This window comes from Watersipora subatra, chromosome 1 (genome assembly GCF_963576615.1).
Source record: "Watersipora subatra chromosome 1, tzWatSuba1.1, whole genome shotgun sequence".
NCBI lineage: Eukaryota > Metazoa > Bryozoa > Gymnolaemata > Cheilostomatida > Watersiporidae > Watersipora > Watersipora subatra.
The window spans coordinates 22,598,441-22,623,956 of record NC_088708.1 but is presented as its reverse complement, the minus strand read 5'-3'; the positions used below and the strand labels follow the sequence as shown (position 1 = coordinate 22,623,956).

Genomic DNA, 25,516 nt, shown 5'->3' with positions numbered 1-25,516 from the left:
ATAAGCTAATAAGGTTTTTTTCTAATTAGTATCATCAGGAACGACAATTTACAAGGATCAGCTGCTATTAATTATATTTCAAGGTATTTATGGTTAGCACGAATCTATGAATAACACGAGTATAAGTGGGGCCATGTACAATCTCCTTCAAATGCAGTATTGAGGTTAGCTCTCATCCATCTTCTCTTCCTTTGTTTCTTCTTCCTGCATTGCTTTCACAAATGCCTGTAAATCTAAAAATAATCGTAGAACATGATATGAAATAGAATTGGAGAGCCTGCAAACCCATTTCAGAGAAGTTTCGATTGTGCAACATCAATTGAATTCTATCACAATTTTAGCAAAAACAATATAGATTTACGAAATGCTATGCACAAGTGTCCATGTATTTCACACATTCTTACCCAATAAAGTGGCAACTGTAACCGAGCTTCGATGCAAGGCCGATACATACATTTTGAATTCTTAATTAACGTCACGCTGCCTGCCGAAGAGGTCATATGCTAGCAGATAGATGCAATAATATCAGTGATTTTGGCATAATATTATTTAATAGAAACTATAGTTACTGGAAACTCGCCTCCTTTATTTGCTGCGTCAATGGCAGCCTGCCCTAAGCCGAACTGTGTCAGCACAGGGCCAAGCTGACCACTTGATAGGGCTGTGCTGAAGCTTGTCAAAGCCTGTTGAAATTGCGGGGAAGCTACAGTAGCTTGGAGTTCTTCTTGACTAGAGGGAATAGAGGCATCCTGGGGGAGATAAGGAGTCAACCGCTCTTGCACTCCGGGATCAGTCAGAATGGGAATCATCTTTTCCGCACTTAGAGCTTCCAACAGGTTAACTGGCTGTTGAGCATCATCTGCTGACACTGCAACAAGTATTAAAACGCTTCCTAAAGAAGTTAATATTGCTAAACATTGACACCCTAGTGATAATTGTACTATGAAACCAATAAATTTCATGTATATATAAAAGCAATGTATGCAAAAAAGAATAGATTTGCTACCGTGGATGCTGGAGAGAACACTCTGCAGGTCACTTAATTGGATAGACTGAGCCCCAGCTCTACTAGGGTCAGAGCCACTGGGCAGTGCGGCAGCTGTAACTGGACGCGGTTGGGGAGTCATAGGATCATCTCCAGTAGTTGTTTGAGCTTCAGGAGCAGACTGAACTCTGGCAGGTGTTGTTGACTCTTGACTTTGGGCACTCGCAGGTCTGACAGCACCGCGGAGAGCATTACTCAGTCCTGCAGCTGTATTGCCACCACCAAGGTTGCCAACACCACCGATGAGACGCAAAAGCTGCTCCTGGCTCATTCCTCCAAGGAGACTAGATAAGTCGGAATCTCCTGAATGGTTAGAGTGAGTAAATAATGAAGAGGCCATAATAATATATACAATCTGATGGTATTATTACAAATGAAATATAGTCTAATGTGATTATCTAAACTTGCCACAAAACCTCCAACAAATTCATTACACTTTCAAATGTGAGTTTTTTTACTGATTGATATACATATGATAACTTATGAAGGAAAACATACTGTTGACATCTAATGTTGGGGAACATATTAATGGTACATTATAGAGAAAAACATACAGATGGTACCTCACACAAGGCAATGTACTGATGCTGTTACCTCACATAAAACCTATTGATGGTACCTCACATAAGGAAACCTACTGATGTTACCTCACATAAGGAAACATACTGATGTTACCTCACATAAAACCTATTGATGGTATCTCACATAAGGCAATGTACTGATGTTACCTCACATAAAACCTATTGATGGTACCTCACATAAGGAAACACTGATGTTACCTCACATAAAACCTACTGATGGTACCTGATGTAAGGAAACATACTGACGTTACCTCTCATAAAGCCTACTGATGGTACCTCACGTAAGGAAACATGCTGATAATATTTTATGAAAAATAAACATACTGGTGGTATCTCACGCAGGCAAACGTATTGATGATATCTTATAGGAAAAATGTATGAAAGAATTGTGATGTTTAGTAGTTGTGCTTTCTTAACACATGGATGAAATTGTGCTTAGCATTGTCAGTTGAGAAAGACTAGGAAGAGACAAAGTAATGACAATGTTTAGAGACCTGAAGAGAGATGATAGAGAACTAAAGGGCAGAAGAGAATCAGAGCGAACAACGAAGTTGATACATACGTTTTGGATGGCGACGACCTGTTGATATTTGCTCAACTATTACACCAGCTAGTAGCAACTGGATTCGCATCAAACCAAACTAATTTTATGGATATCGAGCAAATAACAGGAGAATATTGTTTTTTACGGATTATAACTCGCAAATAGGAACATCATGTGATCATACGAATTGTATACTGCCAAAATTCTACAAATGAATCTAATTCCTTTTCTGATCCGCTCGCTATATTAAAAATGTCATATGTTGAAACAAATACTTCCGTGAGAATACCTTGTAAATCGTTTAATTCATCCGACAGTTGAACACCTAGAATAGCTCATCAATAAATGCGTAAGGTAATTACATGTAGCAGCAAAATAAAGGCACTGTACAAATACAGGAAAACTAATTAGGAAATATACAGAAAACTAATTTTATGAAAGGCTTTTACTGTTACTTTGAAGTTAGAGACACACATGAAAGTAAAACCTCCTTGACACTAAACTCAGAGATAGAGGTGGTAATATATATACGCCGTGTACTGTGAATTTTAAACTAATATAGCTTACATGTACATGTATAATGATTATTTGTATATTAGCAAAATTTTCTTTACAATTATCATCAGCCACTTTACACTCACGAAACTGTGCTGCTTCGACAGACTTTGAATGCTGTATGTTGGAAATTAGTACAGATGTCGAGTAAAATATTTGCTAAAATTTATGTTGAAGAATTCCCATGTTAAGGAAATCATGAGTAGAAGTTTAACTGTAGTAAAGAAGAATACGAAGATATGAGGAATAGAACAGCTAACCAAGGTTGGCCAACTCTGAAGGTTGTAGGTCAGACAGGCCAGCCGTGCTGCCACCACCGAAACCTCCTCCCCGGGTAGAACCAGGTGTGGGTGGATTGTTGAGTAACTCATTAACTTTCTTACAGTTCTCCTCATCCTTGTCTGTTTTCGGTTCCTAGCAAATAAAATTTCTGTGTTATTCATTGCCATGTCATGAGGCTTCTACAACTTATGAAGTATAACAGTGTGCAAGTAATCAAGAGTCAGACAGCTTTACAAATATTTGGAGTGATGTCCTCTTTGAAAAATATTTTAAATGCAATACCTGCATTAACAATAAAGCAATAAATGTGCATTTTTTGGATCTGATGTGTGCGCAGATTTTACCTATAATTACTGAAACAGTTGTGGCTTAGCTAGCAAGTAAAACTTCTTTAGTTATGACAATTCAAGTCTAATGTGCTTCATTGTGATGGATAATGTTGCTTAAAGCAAGTTTGGAAAGATTCAAACCAGTAGAACTTCCACCTATTTTTTGTAACAATTTACAATTGACAGTGCATGAAAATAGTAGCCTTCAGGAGGCAGAAAATGAGTCAGCAAATATCATCTTAGGTAATGAAAAAGTCTACAGATGAAATTTTGTCCTTAAAAACTGCAAATAACGCTCTTTCCTCACCTTCAGTAACGATGTTAAAAAGTAAACCATGATTTATAATCGTGTAACTATGCACCGCAAATAGTCAAATATCTGTTACATAAGTAAACTTGAGTACAGTGCACCCTCAGGATACGATTACCATGACATACGATTTTTTCAAATTATGAAGTGGAACATGATGATTTTTCAACTCACCATACGAATCTTATTTCACCATACAAATCTTATTTCACCATACGAATGCAACAAAGCTTTCGCCCAGAGTTCAAATTTGGCAGTCGGTGTGCTTATTGCGCACTTCAAAATAACAAAGACGCCAAAATGCTGTTCGCCGAAAATATTTTCACAATGCCTGAAAGAGGCACGATGACAAATTTCTTTCAGTTCAGCAATTCTCATGTGTAAAACGGCAATATTTTCTCTTTAAACCAGTAAGAAGTTTGGAGTTGCGATGCCTTCAAATAGACGGTAAGTGGTCAGACAACTTTTCTTAACCTGCTAACAAAAATCTATTTCAGTACGAAAACCTGCATCATTCGAGCTTTTTTGCCGAATTGGTTGAAAAATATTTTAATGAGATCGGCTAAATTCTATTAAGAACTAAGCCAGAAACTAATAGGTAGGTGATTAAATTTTAATAAAAAGTTGAAATTCAGTAATAGTTAAAAATACTAACAATTAGCTTCATGTGTGTGTTTAGTAAGCTAAACTTATTTAAAGTGAAGTCAGAGTTTATGTTATACATACGTGTGTCATGAAGGTAGGAACTCTCTACGGTATGTACTGTACATAGAACATTGTAACGTTACCATTTAATGCAGATCATAACCAATAAATACAACAAACATACTAAAGTTACTGTAGGTAACTATCGTTACTAAGGTTAACACACTATTTTTTTACTAATTTTTAATATATACAGAGTCCTTGTATAAAATTTTGATGATTTTTGGGAGAGGATGTTTGCATTATACGGTATAATTACTATGGTTTCTAAAGCTCTCCATTAGATTTTTCCATCATACGATGCCAAACTTGGAACGGATTAAAATCGTATCCTGAGGGTGCACTGTATGTCATTTTTGTGACTTAAGTTTTTCGCAAGTGACCTATCCCTTGATTTGTAGGTAAAACAAATAGGATTAACTTTTTGGTGTCTTGATAAGTTACTAAGAATATCCCAATCTTCCATCCCAACATCGATAATAAAAACATACCTGAAGCCAAAATATCTTCCTGGTGGCAGACTTGAACTTCAAAACAAACACCCGACCTGTTGTGCACTGCGGCACTTTCTTGAACTCTGTGTCATCAGGAAATATTAATAAGTCCTGAAACAACACAGCAGATTTGGCTACTGCAAATAACAAATAACTTTAAATATGCACTACATACTATATGTGCATCCTTTATTTAACTAGGACATTCAGATTTCATGGTTTTGTACATGTGCTTATCCAATCATTTTCAACTTCAACAGTTCAAATATAAAATCAATATTAAAAGAGCATTATTATTAAATTAAAAAGATTATTAATTCATTCTGTATGAATAGTTATTTTTGGTCGTTTAAGGATCGTAATTCTCATAACAATGTCTGGCAACAGGTACATTCTAGAGATACCATTTAATATGTATGAAACTCCTTATGTTTTCTGTCTTTGTACATCAACGATTTGCACAACTGCTTGTAGTTGTACTATTCCAAGCATCTAGAATTCTAGATGGGTGTAATTTTCTTACAATATTCAATATATTATTAAGCCACTGAACAATACTATTCTTATATCATATGTAGTTTTGTGACCATTTCATAACATGCTTTTAAATGCTATGTAACTTGTTTATATCACACTATATTGTTATTTTTAGAAGGAAATGTCATTGAATTAAGGAGCTGATTAGCTGATACAGTTATTTGAAAGACTGCGAGAACAAATAGATTGCCTACCTGAGTATGATAGCTGTGCTCCCTTTCGTTTAAAAAAGAAAAGTTACAGTGCACAGAAATTCAAAGAATGTATACTACATTATTTATTTAATACACAAAATATAACATACAGATAAATTGTTGTCACATATATTAATGAACAAAAACATTTATGGGCACAGATGGTACCCATTTCCAGGTCGCATGTTATTCTAGGGTAAATCTCTTCAAAAGTGAAAGTTGCCCGACTTTTTCCTTTACCCTCTTTGTAAAATAATAGGTAGAATTGCGATATTCCATGGTCAATATTATGGTAGTAGCATTTTGGATTCAGAGTATTTAAAATATAGTTGCTCAGCTTATCTGATGTTTGTTCTTTCAGTTTTATAAATTGGTTATGGTATCAATGATCGGCTTACCAAGAAGAGCAGTGATGCATTTAATTACAGGATCAGAGTTGCATTGTAATTGTTCCCATCTGTTGCATTGCTTGTTTTGGAGCTTAGGAGATGAATACAGTTCATCTTAAATTTTTCTTGTGAAATTCATGACTAGTTCTGGTACATTTTGCTGTGCATTTTGCTGTGCTTAGATCAAAGAGGGTTCTTCTTCAGCTAGAAAAAGCTTGATTAGCTCTTCTACCTGTCTATTTCTGAGAGAGTTCTGCCCCACGGGATCATCTGCAATATAGACTCCTGGTATGCTCTTCATGTTAGTAGATAGTGTGTCCAGCTGGCCAATCATTCATCACATATATATTTATACCGCTTTCATATTAGACTCTTGTCTTGGTTATATATTTACAAAACAAGTTCTGATAGGGTTTGAGGCCAATAAAAAGCTCCATTTCGATCAAACTCTTGGCCCTATTTTCTTGCCCCATTATTCTCCTGTGTTGATTGAAAAAGAAAGTTATTGAAAGAGTTATTGATAGTTGTTGAAAAAGGAGAGTTAGCTTCTATTACAGCGATACACACTCATTAGGGTGAGGTACGTATTAGTGTGCTAAGATTAGTAGGCAGTGTGCATCAATTATTAGTAAAACCACATTTCTCGTCCAAGTATTGACAGATCGGCAATTTGCTGATCCAAGTATCGGCCATTTGCTACCAAAAATTCAAATGCAGTACAACACTATGGCAGTAATGAAGGTATAAAAATAACTAGGCTACAATAACTTCTTTCAACCACTGGTGGCTTGCACTGATTAACTTGTTAAGCTATCCAAGCCAGCAAACAAGCTACTTTGTCAAAAAAGGAAACAAATTGGGCACAAACGAGTTTCACTGCCTTAATAATATCTATTTACACTGTGTTTGTACTTGTGGGCGAGTTGTTCAGAGCTCTTGTGATAATATCATTTTGATGAAGTTGAAAAACGTAATAAAGTTGAAGCCTCAGACCTAAAGTACACCCAAGAGAAAGAATTACCCCTGAGGGAGGCCCCATCATAAAATATTAATGAAACAGAATGTTGTCGGAATATGTGTGTAAATTATAATGGATCAAGTAACAATGTAGTGTGCCTACAGTATGATCAACAGAGATATACCACAGGGGTAATGACATCTTGCCATTACAGCTTTAATTGCTTATGAGCATTATTTGTAAACAATCTGCTGAGGTGATGGATAGGAGTCAGTACTTATATTCTGTAGTGTCAGATGAGCTTTTTGTTTCATAAATATTAATGATAGTTTTAGGCCAAAAACTACATTGACTGAGGAAACATAAACATGCGTTGAGTCTTTTCGAGCGACAGATCTCTTTGTTATACTTATCTGAGAGTGACTGCTCATTCTTTCATTATACCTCGTAGAATTCTTCACGTTAAACCACTTAAGGGCATAAGAGACGTGCCTCAGACAGACGCTAGTATAAACAATTTTAGGTCAGGTTTCCAAAAACTAGATTCATATTTAGCATTTATTCTGACCGGTATAGGCAAGCTCAGGATGTCTTGTGTAGACTGGTTTTTGCTTTGCCGGTTTCTTTGAGCTCTTCAATAGTTTTTGGTAGTTTTGAGGTAGGTTAGCGTCGACTCTAAACCTTAGTCTTGATAGAGTTGTCTCGTCGATTCATTATTTCATCGCATGACTTTGTTAGAGCAGGATGGGTCTCATCCCTGTTGAAGATTTTCATTAGCAGTCGCTGTTGCTGTCTTCTTTGTTGTATTGGAATAATATCAAATTTTTCTATGGCACCGATGATTCTTCTAGTAACTTTGATTACCGCTATAAACTTGGTTTTGAACCTGCTCAAAACAAGCTATTTCTCCCTTGTTACTTGGATCCCGGGCTGCAGCCGCGTACTCAAGATGAGGCAGACAAAGTGATTTATATGCCAAGAACTTAGCCCTCTGAGGTTCCCAATGAAGTGCATGCTTGATCATGCCTAGTTGCCTTTTTGCTGCTTTAATTTTAGACTATATGCTTGATGAATCTCAAATTTTCTTGTAGTACCATTTCTAGGTACCGACTTTCTGCTACTTGCTGCAGTACATTGCCATTCAGCTTGTATGCCGGCATAGAAACCTTTGTGAGGCTGTTGAACACTAAAATTTTGCTCTTGTTGACATTGAATTCTTTTTCCCGTCTTACTGCCCATGTTCTAAGTTTAGATAGGTTTGTTTGAATAATGTAATATCTAAGGCGGATGAGACTTCCTGATAGAGAAGAGTATCATCGGCAAACGGCAGTCTATACTTTCAGGTAAGTCACTTATAAATAGTAGATAGTGTTCTAGTCCAAGAATAGACCCCTGTGGAACACCAAATAAAACCGGGAGAGAGAGATAGACATGCAGCCATACAGTATGACTCATTGTGATCTGCTATGCAGAAAGCTGTGGACCCACTCTAATAATTAACTATTTCTTCAAGCTTCATAAGCTTCTCCATCAGTAGAGCATGTGGTACTTTGTCGAAAGCTTTTGAGAGAGCATGTGACACTTTGTCAAAAGCTTTTGAGAAGTCTAGAACTGCTGTGTGGACACTTATGTTAGTCAACAGAACTATCTAGGCATGTCATTGAGTGTTGCACATAGCTGCGTCTCACAAGATAAGCCTCTCCTAAACTTATGATGTCTATTGTGGAGACATTTCTCTACTTTTGCAAGCATATTTCTCAGTACGATATGCTCGAAGATCTTGCATGGGATGCTAGTTAGTGAGATAGGTCGATAGTTATTTACTATTTCCGCGGACCAGAATTTGTGTATGATACGTAACATTGGCTAACTTCCACGCTAACATCAGTTTTCCGTGCTCTAAAGGTTTGTCAAAAATCTTAGTGAGACAGCTTGTATCTTGAGTAATGTCAATCATTAGGTCCACTTTTCGAATGCTATTGGGGCCGGTAGCTTTACCAGGTTCAAGGCCTTGGATCAGTTTTACCACATCTTTTACATTTGTTTTGGTTAGTTAAAACTTGAGATGTAGTCTTGTCTGCTAATTGATGATCCTTGTTATGTTGGCTATGAAACTTATTCAGCATAGTCGTTCAATTGTGTGGGTCATTAGTAGCAGTTGAGTTAGATTGTTTTAGCTTTATATGGTTTTTAGTTAGCTTTGTTTTCTCTAAGTGTCTGTAGAAGGGTTTGCTATTTTCTTCGGGTAACGGTTTACAAACCTAGTTTTCAATGTATTTTTAATGGCAATATTATAGACAAATGATAGGTTTCAATAACAATCCTGAAAGCATCCTTGATATATCCAGTTTCGGTAGTTTTAAATTATCGTTTGAGACTTGTCATCGCTTGAGTTGTCATCTTGCTTTGAATAACTCCTAATGCCCTGTGCATTTGCTGGGTTGCTTGACATCACTTGCGCTGTCTTACAGTACAAGCGCCTATCATCTTACATCGCAATTGACGTTTGAACTGACCTAAGGGTGTCACAATTTTTCCTTAGCCAATGGAGTGATACCAGTTGGTCTGGGTCATGAACTATAGCTGGGTTCTCTTTTGATAGGGTAATTTACCGATACCGTCCTTCCCTTGATTGTGCACAGTGAGTGATTCAGTCTACTCTTTCCGGAGTTCAGAGAGTTGAAATTTCCTATTAAAGAGTTTCTTCGTTTTTTCTTTTCTTCGAAGCCTGGTGAATAGATGTGCGATCTTACTGCTGACTGCATCAACATCCACAAATCTAGCTTACCGTGGCGGGTTGCGTACAAACAAGAAGAAGTGACCAATTCGCCGTGCGCGATTTCTGCAAAGCAGGTGTTACAGATTCTTGCATACTCTCATCTTATTAAACTCTAATAATAATAATCACAATCATGTAATAATAGTTTCTCCGCGTGTCTCTTCTATTAAAAACTGATAATAATAAATGATTTAGGATTGGCAATAAATTAATAAACAAATGAACTCTAGCCGCAAGCGATCAACGATATCAATAATCTGTGTTGTAATGGATTGTGGGCCCAACTGATTTCTATGATAATTCTCGCCCCTTTGGTTAGCTCGAGTAATTGAGAACACCCCATTCCACTACAACATTATTACGGTTAACATCACAGCGATTATTAGTTAAAACACTAGTTGAGTACAATGCAAATGAAACAAAACATGTATTTTAATTAACTAACTTCTTCAACTTTACCCGTGCTCCTGTCTTTCCAACAAAAATGCATCAAAGAGTCATCTGTCTGGTGGATAAACACCAGTCCCTTGCGTTTATCGGCATGACACATTTTTCCTTGCAAATACATTTTCCCAGCTTTAAACTCTAACAAATTCTTTTTTCCACCATGTCTTTGAGAAGAACTACCAAAGAGAGCTGGCATTTTTATGTTAAAATGTTTGAGTAATAATGTTTACTAAATGAGTGACGGAGAGATTTTGAGACGATTTGTAGTATTCGATCTTAGCGTAGGCTAAAAGCTGTACGCCGTAGTGTTCTATCGAACATAGAATAGGAAGTGCTGACAAAATATGAGAAGTTCGGACTAAGTTTGTGACTCGTGATAGGACTGAAGCACCTATTTCTAGCGAGTCAACTACGGTAACCTGTAAATTTATTCAATAATAGGAAAAGCCGCACCTAGCAAATTATGGATAATGTTACTGGCTTGATTCGCCCTGTACTTACATCATGTTGTGAAGTATTAGCGAGTTTAACTTTAAAAACAAAACTAGTCACTAGCGTAATTTTTGTTTTTGCTGTGTACTATAAAACAAAAGTTTCCAAGGTAAGTACAACTTTACAAACCAATTAAACAAAGCAATATACCTTAGCATGAACGGTGAGCGAGTAAACAGCAAACCATAAATGTTTAATGCTAACGTTGAATCTTCAAGTATTTTTATAGTTTTGTTTGCACATATGGTTTGCCAAACGCTGTACGATTCCTCAACCACATGCAAACTGTCCACATCCGTCTACAGTAACTTGCAAGCTGCCTCTTACCATGGCTCAGTTCCAAATGAGGTATTCAAAAATCTTTTGACGGTTATGAAACATTTTATAATGCTAGCAGCTTTTACAATATGCGCTGTCGGACCAATGTGTATAAGGTCACATGCAAGTTAAGCAACTGAGGTGATGAGTTTTATGTTTATCTCAAAACACAACAATTACTTAGTGTCGTTGTCCTCTAATAAATTTTGGAACGTGTTTTCTATATCAATGGAAAATAAACAATAATTTAACAATGGCTTATGATTTGTTTATCGATTTTATGTCAATTAATTCTTATCTAGAACAATGAACATGAGGTTAAAATGGAGTGAACATATAGTTGTCATCGATTAAACTTACTACATAAATGCATTCAATGGCTAAAAAGTGAACCACCATGAAATGTAAAAACGTCTGAAGTGAAGCTACAAGAAATCTATGAGCAGCATCTTAAAAATTGACATATGCACTAGGACTCGGGGGTCGGCAACCTTTTCCACTCAAAGAGCCATTCGGACCTGTTTTCTGCAGGAAAGAACGCAATGTGAGCCACAAACCCCCTTTGATATTTTTAATTACAAATAAATACTATATGTAACTTTTTGCTTAGCTTTTAATGCTTTTATACCATGTTTACACCATAAAACAAAATGGTGTGGCATGTATAATGATTTAACTGCTGAGAAAACAAAATTACACTTTTGCAGACAACAACAAAATAGTTTTGGCTGTTTTATTGGCGCATAAATTGTTATAAGGTGTACTACCTGTATTAGTGTTGTTGTTTGTCAGTAGTGTTGCTGACGATATTGCGGTCCCAAGTGAGTAGCCAGTCTTACTAAATTTATAATTATGCAACCTGTTTGTTGACATAATATTATAAGGTATCTCATAGCGATCTGGCTCTCTGTGCGAATCCAGTAGTACGTTTTTCTGTACTTTTATGTTAAAGTTAGAGCCACGTGACAATCATTTGATAAGGTACTAATAATAATAGAACGTAAATAATGACGCATAACAAGCGATAATGTTTGATTTATCACCATAATTAAATTTTTTTTTTAATTATTTTGCAAAATTTAGTGATAAAACTTCTATAGTTTTATGAATTACTTGGCATATGGTGAAAAAGGAAAATAATCCTAAGTTGAGGGAGCCGCAGCGAGGGGATGAAAGAGCCGCATGCGGCTCCGGAGCCGCAGGTTGCCGACCCCGTTAACTAGGTGAATGCCCGGCGTTGCCCGGGTAATAAAAATGTCTTTAGACAGAAAATCTATTTCATATAACAACATTTGCCATTCTAACTTTCAAACTTCATATCATGAGGAAAATGTTCTGTGCAGATCAAATAAATGAAAAAAAAAATAAAACAACTATAAAAGGGTTTAAATGTAAATGTGAAATAATTAGCAAGTAGGTCTAATAGCTAAATTAAGACTGTTTTGCTACGATTACAATCCATCGTTTTTTACGTCATCAAGCCGTTTGCACATGCGCTCGTTCACAAAAAAGCCGCCATATTTGTAAAAGATGGTCGTTATTTTATTTAATAGTACTTTTTGGTGTTGTTTTGATACTATAATAAAAAAATGCAAACAAAAGCATCGTTTTCAAAAATTCGTTGCAAAAGCTTCGTGTTTTCAATAAAATGATGTCACGAAAAACCAAAGCACAAAAGATCATTTGGTAATGATACAATTAATACGAACTGACACTCTGAACCTCTTGATACTGGTAAATGAAAAAATGAGATACCGTACTGTCTTTGTCTGACCGAACAAAGCGTGAATGTAGATGCCATTCTTACGGCGATGATACAATTGTTTGCGTGAAAAGAATTGGCCTTGATCACGATATAGCTATTGAACCTTATGAAAAACCAAAAATAAAAGTTCAAGAAAACACGAAAAAGCATCGTGTTTCATAGAGTTAATAGGATTCATAGAGTTTTAAATAATACGTCATCTAGCATGTGCATATGCTATACAGTATATGATAATGTTTTTGTTCAATATGCCGTGTATAGCTCAGTGGTAGAGCGAATGGATTTGAAATTTGCAGTTGCAACCTCCATTAGTTCAAATCTATCATACTGCAGGATTTTAATTCCAAGATTTTAATAGCTGTTGCTAAACACAGACAGACACGCGCAGACACGGGCACACACAAACACGGACACACACACCTACACACACACCTACACACACACCTACACACACACCTACACACACACCTACACACACACACCTACACACACCTACACACACACCTACACACACACACACCTACACACACACCTACACACACACACCTACACACACACACACCTACACACACACCTACACACACACGCACCTACACACAACACACACCTACATACACACCTACACACAGACAGACACGGACACACCTACACACGGACACACCTACACACGGACACACCTACACACACCCATACACACACGGACACACAGACGCACACATAGACAGACACACATAGACATACATACACATTTAGACATACACACATAAACATACACAAACACGCACGCCATCGCGTTGCGTCGTGACAGAGAGCGGTAGTGTATTTGCTCCCATATAGCGACGTATATTGCTTGATGAATCCATCAAGCTCGTGTGGTTGAATTGGTAAGGCATCGGACTGGTGAACCGGAGGATCTGAGATCTAATCTTCTGTACTACGGATATCTTTATTCCAAGATATTAATAGCTACAGCTGGGCAAACAAAGACACACCTACACAAACTTTGAGAAATATATATTTAGACTAGGTGAATGCCCAGCGTTGTCCGGGCAATAAAAATGTCTTTGGACAAAAGTTTTGTTTTTATTTAACATATTCAACCTTTACCATTCTAACTTGTAAACTTCAAATCATGAAAAAAGTGTTTTTTGTGCAGTTCAAATGAATTAAGAGAAAAAATAAAACAACTGTAAAGGTTTTAAAGCTCTTTCAAGCAACTGTAACTTTTAATTTTTATATCATGAATGAAGTGTTTTGTTAAAATAAATTAGGAAGAACAATAAAACTGTAAAGGGGTTTAAATGTAAATGTGAGATAATTAGCAAGTAATGGCTAAATATAGTCTGTTCTGCTTTGATTACAATAAAAAGTTATTTGGTATACAATTATATGATTTCATTTTGTTTCAGTGTTGGCATCATAAGGCCAACACTGGATGTATAGAGTGGTATAGAAACCCATAGTAATTATCCAATGCAGTCACCTCCTGGTAAAAATCATCATTAAAAAATAGCGAAAAAACAATATGTTAATCTTAGCAACTATAGTTACCTACAATAACTTTAGTGCATTTTGTTGTTGATTTGCAAAAAAATGTAACATAACAGTGTACTATGTGCAGAGTTCTTACCTTTGAGACAGACGCGTAACATGAATGCTGAATCTAACTTAAATGAATTTAATTTACTCAACACATACTTGAAGTAAATTTTAGTATGTATTTTAGTAAACTTCAAACTTTTAACCAAAATTCTATCACTTAACTGTTTGTGAATCGTTTTACCATAACGGATAATGCTGAACTGAGAACTGAGCGGCAAAATGGTTTATCAACATTTTTGTTACTTCGTCGTAATCAGGACAACAATCACTAAATTGTAATTTTGAGAGAAGTTGTTATTGATATCTTATAGCGGAAAACAAATTTGCCCTAGTATGGCAAAAAGCATCGGGCTTCATAGAGTCAGGTGAAAAATATTTTATAACAGGGGCATCGTAACGCGTGTGCGCAATGTATCAATTAATACGCCATTTAGCGTGTGCAATCGAGAAATGGGTATACGGTATATGATAAGAGCAATAGAATTCTAAGGACTGTGTAGCTAATGCGTGATTTGAAATTTTGGTTGCAATCTCCGTGAGTTCAAATCCAGCATGTAGCGAGCTTTTCATTTCAAGATTTTAATAGCTATTACTGGACATACATCTGAACAGATGACAACAAACATGGAGATTTATATATATACTAGCTGTGCCACCCGGCGGTGCCCGAGTAATATAAAAGTCTTTGGACAGAAAATTGATTTGTATTTAACATACATTTTTATAACGACATTTGCCATTCTAACTTTCAAACTACATATCATGAGATAAGTGTGTCGTGTAGTTAAAATAAATTAAGAGAAAAATAAAAACAACTGTAAAAGTTTTAAAACTTTGTCAAACAACTGTAACTTTCAAGCGTTTAGCCTGGCACGTTGCCAAAGGAAAATTTCTCTAAGCTAGTTAGTAAGCTTCTAATGCCGGTAGGCAATTACATTGTGTCAGCATTGTTGCCCAGCTACGCTATTCTAATAATTGCTATAGCCGGACAATCAAACCTAGAATACACATATGGACATACTTTTAGAAATATATGTATAGATAGATATATAGAATATATATATATATCTACACATAATCTATATATATATATACTAAATGAATGCCCTGCGTTGAACGAGGAATAAAAAACAGCTTATAAATAAAATGTATCATTACAATGTACTACATGTAGTACGTACCAAAGGGAGTTCTTACCTTGGAGACGGTCGTATAACATAAACGTTGAATTTAACTTAAATGAATTTAGCTTACTTAACGCATACTCAAAGCGAAGTTTTTGTATATATTTTACTAAACTAATCTTCAAATTTGTCATCGACTAAAATTTTATCACCTATCTGTTTTCGATTTCGTTATTCGTTATTCACTATAACTTATAACGAATAACGGCTGAACTTATATAGAGAGCGAGTATTGTATGTCTTTCAGGCGTTGTGAGAGGGATTTCAGCTAATAGTATATTGACATCTTCATTATTTTGATGTAATCAGCACACTTACTCTCAAATTTTAAGAGCAATTTTTGGTTGATATCATATGGCAGAAAGAAGTAAAAAAAATTTGTCTTCGCATGACGAGGGCGAAAAACACCGTGTTTTACATCGCAAGGTGAAAAAAGTTGTATAACGGGGTAACCCGAGGGCGCACCGTGTAATAAAAAGTGCACATTTGGCGTGCGCAATCGCGAAAAGGATATACAGTATAGAGTAAGAGTGATATAGAGCAATGGGAATGATTGTAACAACAGCAACTTGTGATTTGAACATCGCGAGTTGAAATCCAATACGCAGGTGATTTTTTATTGCTAAAACTTTGTCGCTATAACCAGACAAAATAACGATAGACGAACAACAGACAAACATTGAAAGTGATATATATTATATATGAGTAAAACAAATTTTTTTCTGTTCACCAAATGATATGAATGGTCTATCTGTTTATGATTACGAAAACTCCATATTTACCATCAGCTCCTAATGCTTGTATAAGCTCTGCTTCTGAAATGCATTAAATAGAATGCCTTCACCGCAAACCAGAATAAACAAGCAGCCTAACTAGAAATATATAAACAGTGGTATTTCCTATTTTGCTAGATATATATTTGAACTATTACATAGCATAAAGAAAAAGTGTAGACTATACCCAGCTATTGAACAAAGGTAAGTCAAAAGCCAATGTAAATTTCATTGCAGTTAAATTCCCGCAGTAAAATAATTTGCTACATGCCTGCGATAAATCTTGCTTCTTAACCATACCTCGTTCAATACATATGGCTGAATCATATGTACAACTGGGTTATCAGTGACTTCTAATTACTCTCTTGATTTCAGGTTCCAAAGCTAGTCTGCAAAGAAGGGAAGTTTAAAAACTTTCTAATAAAAAATGTGCCAGAAATGCAAGAAAAGTTCTCTCCCTTGTGGCTCTTTTTTGGCTCGGTTCCACAAACAGTTATAGCTGCTGTGATACGTTCGAAGCCTGAGATTTTATGGGATGAGGTGGAAGATGTGGATCTTCCAGATCAAGGTCAGGTGCATCTGAACTGGTTACACATGCCCAAAGCATCAACGGTTGAGAGAGAACACAAACCCATCGTACTATTTCTTCCTGGCTTGACTGGCAATAGTAATTCTAACTACATCTGCCAGTTCTCTCAACTTATTGGAGATTGCGATTATAGGTTAGTCTGATTATTTTTCATTCCACACTCTTGTGAGTGTAATGCATATTTTTTTGTTGAAATTGTCTTCTCTGACACAATCATATTTGCAGGGATGGCTTCATTTATTCATTGGTGTAAAATAGCAAAAAATGTATACGCCGTGCTAGTGCCCTGTTGGATCAACAAAACAAAATAGCTTTTTAAAACAATCCTCAATATGGCCTGATGCAACTAATGGCAATAGTATAGCAATTTTGATGCAATAAAATAATCGGTTCAGGTAGCCCTTGAAATCACATTTTCAGTTTGTAAATGTAGGGAAGTCAGCAATTTGCGACCGAATCTTCAAATAGTTTTCCTTTTAAGATATTTTAAGATGCTGAGTTTCGTCGGTGAAGCTTTATTTGATACTGGGAAAAATATTTGCTTCAGGTTCACTTCGAATTACTTTTGGCTTATTCTGTTTTAAAGGCTCACAAGTCACGCTCGCTTGGCTTTTTATTTTACTTATTTATATTTGCCTACGACAGTGGGCTGTACTCTTGGCAAACAAGTAGTTTGTTTTACATGCTGTTTTGGATAGGATGCCTACTAGGATGCTAGTAACTGTATTTGTTGCTGTTGTTTTAGGCAAGTTGTATTCACCTATAGAGGCATGGGAGGCAAAGGATTAAAGGTGATACAATTGCTCAGCTCATTGTTAACTATTAACACTATAAGCATTATAGACTGCACCAGCTGGCTTTCTCATTATAGCCATTGTATGTTAGCAATATTACCCTATATTACACTTCTTAACTATAAATATAGTTGTGTTTTAGCCAGTTTGTTTGGCAATTCATAAACGGTGTGGTGTGGTAATACCGCATAGGGTCCTTCATAAACTTTCTGGCTAAACATCGTAGTTTTATTGCTTTTTATCTGTAAGCTATGTAGTGCATGTATGTTTTTAAACTGCGTAATGGGCAGTGCTCTTCTTCAATAAGTGAAGAAACTGGTAATGTGGCGCTGCAAGAATAATTTTATTTACTTTTGACTAGACAGCCAAGACTTACTGCGCATGCTACACCGATGACCTTCAACTTGTCGTGCAGCATATTACCAGACGTTTTCCTGACGCGCCTATCATGGCTATAGGAGTGTCTCTTGGAGCGTGAGTATTTATCAAATGCTCTTCAAATGAACTCCACCAGTGCTTCGGTCACTGTGAGCCTTACTGCTATTATTATTATTACTACGCCAAAGCTCTCCTCATTCTAGGATGATATTATCACACTACCTGAGTGTCGCTGGCGACAGTTCTGGATTGGTTGCAGCAATGACAGTGTCGGTACCGTGGTGTCCCTTTGCTTCTATGAAAACCTTGTCTACGCCTATCAATAGGATGCTGTTTAATAGACGACTCGCTAAGGCACTCATCTCTATGGTGGAAGAGTGAGTACCTGCTTTTTACTAAGCCTGACACAGCCAAGCCATCCCCGCTTATGCGCACTGTAAACATGTAGACAAATTCGAATGCTGGTACTTGCTATTCAAACTGCTTGTGTCCAACGTTTGTACAAAATCATAACATTGAAATTTTCTTTTTAATTCTTTGAAGGCGTAACAGGGCATAATGCGAAATTTTTAAATACTGCATGTGGATAATTTCGAGAATTTTCCAAATGCAAAGTTGCAGTGGAATTTAATTTTTGAAAAACATCTCTTTTCACAGATAAAGAAAGCTTAGTATGGCTACATACTGCTCATTTTGGTTAACTTATTAAGTTTGTCCATTGGAAAAGGTGTACAATTAATGGTTCTTTGCCAGCCAAAAGGCTTGGCTGGATACACACAGATATTTCATACAGTAAATATTGTTTTGCGTTGCAGACACTCTCACTTATTCGAAAAGCTTGTCAACTTGGATCACGTAAGAAAGGTAAGCTGGCTGGTATAAAGGGCTACTCTCACCTTGAACTGGCTCCTTATTCAATTGTAACAAGCCATTTGATCATGTGATCTACAACTACCGTTCCTACTACTGCTACTACCGCTGCTGCTACTACTGCTGTTACTAGTACTACTGCTACTATTACTACTGCTACTATTACTACTACTACTGCTGCTACTACTATTACTGCTGCTACTACTGCTGCTGCTACTGTTACTACTACTACTGTTACTACTACTACTGCTGCTGCTACTACTGCTGCTGCTACTGTTACTACTACTACTGTTACTACTACTACTGCTGCTGCTACTACTGCTGCTGCTACTGTTACTACTACTACTACTGCAGCTACTACTGCTGCTGCTACTGTTACTACTACTACTGTTACTACTACTACTACTGCTGCTGCTATTACTGCTGCTGCTACTGTTACTACTACTACTACTGCAGCTACTACTGCTGCTGCTACTGTTACTACTACTACTGTTACTGCTACTATTACTGCTGCTACTACTGCTGCTGCTACTGTTACTACTACTACTGTTACTACTACTACTGCTGCTGCTATTACTGCTGCTGCTACTGTTACTACTACTACTACTGCAGCTACTACTATTACTACTGCTACTACTACTACTACTACTGCTGCAGCTACTACTATTACTACTGCTACTACTACTATTATTTGCTCTCTTGTTATTATAGACTAGCATTAGCCCAGTGATGCTCAGGATTTTTTTAATTTTCAACGCAAATTGTTTCATGACAAAAATTCATGAACGCGTTTTTGAGGACAATTATCTCGAATGCAATGCAAAGATGTATTTTTGAGTGTTAATCAGATAGATTGTGGTACATTTATACGGAAAATGAAGGTTCTAGTACTGCCGTTTAAGCTTGGCATTTTTTGAAGTGGGCCTACTTTTGCTTATGAATTGAGCTATAATGAGTCCGCTCTGACAACTCTTTTACCATATAAGAATTGGTTAACATCACAGAACACAGCTTTTATAGTAAAGATTATTCTCTAACCTTATAATACAGCCTAGTGGTGAAAGTGGACGAGTATCGGTGTACGAAGCTAAGGTCACGAGTTTGAGACTCATAGAAGGAATCCTTTTATAAAGCACCTTAATTACTGTCTTTATTTGTTCAGTGTGAGTGTTTTAAGATGACAAGATCAGAGTTTTATAATATACGATAGCATATGCTATTTAACATATATGTCATTTATATATCATAACGAATGACATATTAATATATGTCATTTTTTCTGCTGCCAGAGCGATACGATCCATGAGTTTGATGAGTCCTTCACTGCCAAGGTCTTTGGTTTCGACTCACTCGACCACTACTACTCGTCAGCTGGGCTTGCTGATAAGTTTCAGCGGATTCGCATCCCGTTGTTGGCCTTGAACTCTGCCGATGATCCTTTTGCCCCTGGTCACAGTGAGTGTCACTTATTGCATCATGTACTGCCTTTGATTTTCCTGAAAGACCTTTTACATGTATAGAATATTTAAAAGACATCGCTATAATTGTATGTCAAGGCCTCTTCAAGTTCAACTTTATTTCTTTTCAATTATGCATAGATTTGTTTTTTTCTGTTTTATAAGGGCTCTCAAATTAGATTTTGGCCTGTGAAATCACCAAGCAGTTGGTTGACTCAATTGTTTGGTTCTCTCAAGCTGTTTGTTGAGAGATCTAACAAGAGAGCTCTCTTGAGGGCAGTTTGTAAAACCTCTCAAGCCAATTATTACAGATTTTATTAAGCTAATATTTGCTCAGTTGAAAGACCAATGTGGCACTTGATATTATTTTTTACTTTGAAAGATCAAACTATTTTAGTGTATAAACTTTACGCTAGAGTGAGTGACATCGCACAATCCTATCGCTCACTCTACCACCGTACCTCTGCATTGCTGAACCGCACTTCTGTTCAAAGTGTCTTTCGTGTAATGTAGTTACTAAGTTCCCACACAGTGATAGCATCGTGACACACCCCCATATGTCATTGCAATGCCATCACGAAAACAGCTGTGTCACTCTCATTGTGTTATGATTCAGTGTCACTGTTTGAAAATGAAACATTCGTGAGATGCGCCATCTTTGTGTCATGGAAATGGCCTTCGGCACTGGAGCACCCAAGTGTCACTACACTATCACTGTATGGAAACTAAGTAATAGATAAACCCCTTTATTGATTATACCTTTAATTTAATTTTTACATATAATTGAGATTATTACTCTTTTTAAAGGTGCCATATCAAGCATATGTTTAAACGCTATCTGTAATTACTTGATATAATTATCGGCTGTTGTCCGTTCGTCCCTTTCACTTTTTTCTGTCATAGAGAATAACTTATTCTGGCGATTTGGATAGTGGCTGATTAGCTCAGTTGGTTAGGGCGTCAGTCTAATAAGTTAGGGCGTCAGTCTAATAAGTTAGGGCGTCAGTCTAATAAGTTAGGGCGTCCGTCTAATAAGTTAGGGCGTCAGTCTAATAAGCTGAATGTCATGAGTTCTATTGAGCCCCATATTGACCAATGTTTTAGTTGCCTCATTACGTGCATGGAGAAAATTTTGTGATTGCGTAAAACTTGGCACATTTGAAAAAACTGCTATTGTAACACAAAAATAAAATTTGAAATCTATATTGTTATTGGCCCTTGTTTATCATTATTTTTTGGATTATGGAACGAGTTAAACAAAATACAGTGTATTCTTATATGAATCTTTGCTCCAACATACAATGGTTTTAACATACGAAACAAATATTACAATTGGTTATTTTCATGTTTTGAGGCTTGGTTTAGCCTGTCTTGACAAACTGTTGTTTTTGCGGAGTTGTTCCCCCGTCGAGCGGGCAAGCAACACAACAGCTTGTCACAAAACGTACTGCACCTGATGCATCAGCTGCACTTATAGGGAGTTGTTCTCTTCCGTCTATGCGGCTTGGTTGCGATGTTATGTCAGTCACTCCATTGGTAATCATAACGAATTTCGCGCAAAGATTTATGTAGAAAAAATAAGATTATAACGTTTAACCAGCGACCAGTCTCTGCGGTAAACTTTAGTAGAATTTGAGAACTTAGGCAACAACAGCGACTAAACATGTCATTATTTGTGCGCTCAGTCAGTTTTATTTCTATTTTTGTATCAGTCAGTTTTATTTGTTCTTATGGATTTTATTTTCTATTTATTTTATTCTTAAATTAAACTCCCTTTCAGTGCAGCTGATGCATCAGGTGCAGTACGTCTTGTGACAAGCTGTGGTGTTGCTCGACGAGGGGACAACTCTGCAAAAACAACAGTTTGTCAAGACAGGCTAGTCTTGGTTGTATATTGGTTAGTAGTTCTATGAAGGATAAGATAACTCCAAGGTATATAGCAGATGTACATTGAATGTACAGAGATCTGTTTGTCTCCACAGGTATTCCTGTTGATAGAATAGGGAAGTCTGAGAACGTTGCTCTCTTGTTGACGGAACGCGGAGGCCATGTCGCCTTCGTTGACACGTACTTTGCACCAACATACTTGGAACGAGTATTTAGACAATATGTCACTTCTGTGTTCGACACACCCATGCCATCTACTTCTATGTAATGTTGTTTGTCTTTCTTTGGGTGCTTTTATGTATACCAGTCTCTTTCCTGAAACAAATATCTAAGAAGACTTTAGCTCTGTCAGGTTGGGTCAGACAAACATTTTTTTACTGTTTTTTTGTTAATGTAGGAATTTGCTCATTATAGTTTTAGTTGCCCAGTTCTTAATGTAGCACTGGGGTTTTTCCTGTTCAACACTGCTATTTTAAATTATATTCTGATATTTTTCCTTTTTCTTGTGCTATGCTCAGCTCAACTACGTACGTCTCTATTAGTGCGTGTTAGTTTTATCTACTTCCTCAATGTGAGTTATTTTATGACATTAAAACTTCTTTCCAAATTTATGTCCAGCTGTTTAAATTATATATTTATTTTTAGAGAAACAATGTTGTGTTTGCAAAACTGTGCCCAACTTCCAATTTTCCTCTTTTTGTTTATCAAACTAACAAATAAATAAACAAGCAAAATGATCATATACCCAATCGCATGGTTTTGCAACCTACATGTAAAATAGTGTACAGAGCTATCCGAGTTGGGATTTGTCTGCACAATCATTTTAATAGACAGTAGCTTCAGTTACGATGAGCATTCCAGTTGTGATTTGATTTTTATTAATGACCAAACACAGGACACGATTTATAAAATGAACTGAAGCTAATCATAACATAAACAGAACCTCATGAGTGATTTAGCACTCATGTAAACCCAAAGGTTGGTCGTGCTTTATATAATGTAGTTTATAGTAACTTTTATAAATATCAAATGTGGTTTGTTAGCAAAGCCGCAAATCATTGGAGCAGTTGCAAGGTTCCAATTACATGTAGCTATACTCACATTGTTATAATACAGCAATGAAATGATGGTAGAGCAGTGCTTGTTCAACAAATGTACAACTGAGTACTCGAAAAATTGAGATTTGCACACAAAGGAACAATCTACAGCACTTGTTATTCATAAAGACATGAATAAGCATGGCATCAGACAAGGTTTCACATATTTGTACGTACATGCAAACTCTTTCATATTAATTACATAATTAGTATGCTCATATAATCTGTATACTGTCACATATGTGTATTCTCTAGTGAGCTGAAAAGAAATTATTTATTTCATCTACCCGTAAATGCAAACTGCTATATCTTTTGTGAAGTTAAGATATCTCATCTAGCAAAGAGTGGTATACGTTATACATATACATGTATGTTCCAATCTCATCTAGTAAAGAGTGGTATACGTTATACATATACATGTATGTTCCAATCTCATCTAGTAAAGAGTGGTATAAGTTATACATATACATGTGTGTTCCAATCTCATCTAGTAAAGAGTGGTATACGTTATACATATACATGTGTGTTCCAATCTCATCTAGTAAAGAGTGGTATACGTTATACATATACATGTATGTTCCAATCTCATCTAGTAAAGAGTGGTATAAGTTATACATATATATGTGTGTTCCAATCTCATCTAGTAAAGAGTGGTATACGTTATACATATACATGTGTGTTCCAATCTCATCTAGCAAAGAGTGGTTGGTATAAGTTATACATGTACATATTTGTTCCAATCTCATCTAGCAAAGAGTGGTATACGTTATACATATACATGTGTGTTCCAGTTTACCTTTTGATTGACTATTCCAGCTGCCAAGTTTGCTGCATGCACATGCCGAGGTTCTCCCAATGCAACCAATTTAATCGAGCTGACAATTCTATAAAATATGTTTCGGTCATCGGTATATAGGCATACATAATATTTTAGGCATTGCATAATATTTTAGGCATTGCATAATAGTACAAATGATACATACATGTATATCAATAATTCCTTATTGTATTATATTCTTATTATATTGTTATTCTTGAATATTCTTTCAATAATATACGTGTAGAATGCCGGCCATCAAATAATCTATTTCTAACTTTATAGCGCAGGAGAAGATAATTTCTATTTATAAGAGAATTCAAACTTATGTATTAGGTGTGAAATTGTAAAAAAGCTTACCTTGAGTATACCAGCTGGCCCTTGCCAAATCTCCTTGAAGAACCTTCTGCATAAACTGCTCTGGCTTCATATCAGATTCAATGAGCTCTTGTAGCATTGTCATATAGGATATGGCGAGCCTCAATGTTTCCATCTTGGTGAGTCTCTTCTCAAAGGGAAATGTAGGAATGACTTCCTTCAGTCTTTCAAATGCGCTGTTTATACTGTTTAGTCTCTTTTTTTCTCTATTTTCTCCTACGTTTACCTTCTGCTTTGTTTCTAAAACAATTAACATTATCTAACTAAAGAGTATTTTATTTATTTGGTTCCATCAACTAACCAATCATAATAATAATAACCAATGATAACCAATCATATAACCATTTATGTGGTTACATCAACTTGCCATATAACTCTTTTCAGTAAATAATTTTAGAAGTTCTCGCTTAAAAGCAACTTTTAAAAATACATTTAAAACTGAAACACTTTGTGCTAAAACATTTAATTCAAAAAACTACAAAATTAAAATGTATTAGGTAATAAATGTGTTTTCTGCTGTATATAATGTTTGTAATCTCTATGTGTATGAAAGTTCACCTAGTTTTATTTCTACACGTTACCTTTTAAAAAAAAGAGTCATGTATTGTACAGTTGAAAGTATGTTGCTTCCATTTAAAATTAATACAAAAATTATGGAGAAATGTAAAAATATTTTTACCATTAGTGGCACACATGTGAATTCCAGCACCTTGACAAGCCTCTGCAGAGCTAGCGATGTAATCTACAGCAAAGTGGTCTCTCTTCCTAGGCTGAGATACAGGTTTGATACCTTCAGAAAAAAACAAGTCCTCACTCTGAAAACTCGGAAGGTCATGTTCCCAAACCAAGTAATCAGTAAAGTCAAAAGCCTCATTCAACTCAACTGTTGGCTCAATTTCCTCGACGGCAGGTAGATGATACATGATCAGAAGCTTTAATAAGGTATTATATGTCACAGAAGTTAGT

The 25,516-nt window shown here is 36.1% G+C and overlaps 3 protein-coding genes across 3 annotated transcripts; 1 reads left to right on the top strand and 2 right to left on the bottom strand.

The window, feature by feature from the left end:
- Positions 1–21: 21 nt before the first annotated feature.
- On the bottom strand, positions 22–10,438 carry LOC137390402 (proteasomal ubiquitin receptor ADRM1-like). Its single transcript, XM_068076736.1, has 6 exons — positions 10,148–10,438; positions 4,843–4,956; positions 2,986–3,139; positions 1,007–1,348; positions 581–868; positions 22–233 (listed from the first exon to the last, which is right to left on the bottom strand). The coding sequence occupies exons 1-6, from the start codon at positions 10,343–10,345 to the stop codon at positions 166–168; spliced, it is 1,164 nt and encodes a 387-aa protein (XP_067932837.1). The 5' UTR covers positions 10,346–10,438; the 3' UTR covers positions 22–165.
- A 163-nt stretch (positions 10,439–10,601) lies between these two features.
- On the top strand, positions 10,602–22,992 carry LOC137401696 (phospholipase ABHD3-like). The gene is made up of 8 exons (XM_068088158.1): positions 10,602–10,750; positions 16,659–17,005; positions 17,618–17,663; positions 18,028–18,140; positions 18,248–18,421; positions 18,860–18,908; positions 20,204–20,369; positions 22,354–22,992. Exons 1-8 carry the CDS (start codon positions 10,613–10,615, stop codon positions 22,524–22,526), a joined length of 1,206 nt encoding a protein of 401 aa, XP_067944259.1. The 5' UTR covers positions 10,602–10,612; the 3' UTR covers positions 22,527–22,992.
- Positions 22,993–24,162: 1,170 nt separating this feature from the next.
- LOC137410612 (helix-loop-helix protein 13-like) lies at positions 24,163–25,473 on the bottom strand. Its single transcript, XM_068096059.1, has 3 exons — positions 25,230–25,473; positions 24,533–24,790; positions 24,163–24,239 (listed from the first exon to the last, which is right to left on the bottom strand). Exons 1-3 carry the CDS (start codon positions 25,471–25,473, stop codon positions 24,163–24,165), a joined length of 579 nt encoding a protein of 192 aa, XP_067952160.1.
- Positions 25,474–25,516: the final 43 nt, after the last annotated feature.

What these genes read in the sequence shown, in the direction of transcription:
- LOC137410612 (XM_068096059.1), bottom strand. Translation starts at nt 25,473, where the DNA reads ATGTATCATCTACCTGCCGTCGAGGAAATTGAGCCAACAGTTGAGTTG. An exon ending in TCACATGTGTGCCACTAATG is followed by an intron (nt 24,791 to 25,229) that starts GTAAAAATATTT and finishes TAATTGTTTTAG; the next exon opens with AAACAAAGCAGAAGGTAAAC. An exon ending in GGCCAGCTGGTATACTCAAG is followed by an intron (nt 24,240 to 24,532) that starts GTAAGCTTTTTT and finishes CATATTTTATAG; the next exon opens with AATTGTCAGCTCGATTAAAT.
- LOC137390402 (XM_068076736.1), bottom strand. Translation starts at nt 10,345, where the DNA reads ATGCCAGCTCTCTTTGGTAGTTCTTCTCAAAGACATGGTGGAAAAAAG. An exon ending in TGTTCTCTCCAGCATCCACG is followed by an intron (nt 869 to 1,006) that starts GTAGCAAATCTA and finishes TACTTGTTGCAG; the next exon opens with TGTCAGCAGATGATGCTCAA. An exon ending in TGACGCAGCAAATAAAGGAG is followed by an intron (nt 234 to 580) that starts GCGAGTTTCCAG and finishes GATTATTTTTAG; the next exon opens with ATTTACAGGCATTTGTGAAA.
- LOC137401696 (XM_068088158.1), top strand. Translation starts at nt 10,613, where the DNA reads ATGGATAATGTTACTGGCTTGATTCGCCCTGTACTTACATCATGTTGT. An exon ending in TGGGAGGCAAAGGATTAAAG is followed by an intron (nt 17,664 to 18,027) that starts GTGATACAATTG and finishes ACTTTTGACTAG; the next exon opens with ACAGCCAAGACTTACTGCGC. An exon ending in TCCTTTTGCCCCTGGTCACA is followed by an intron (nt 20,370 to 22,353) that starts GTGAGTGTCACT and finishes TTGTCTCCACAG; the next exon opens with GTATTCCTGTTGATAGAATA.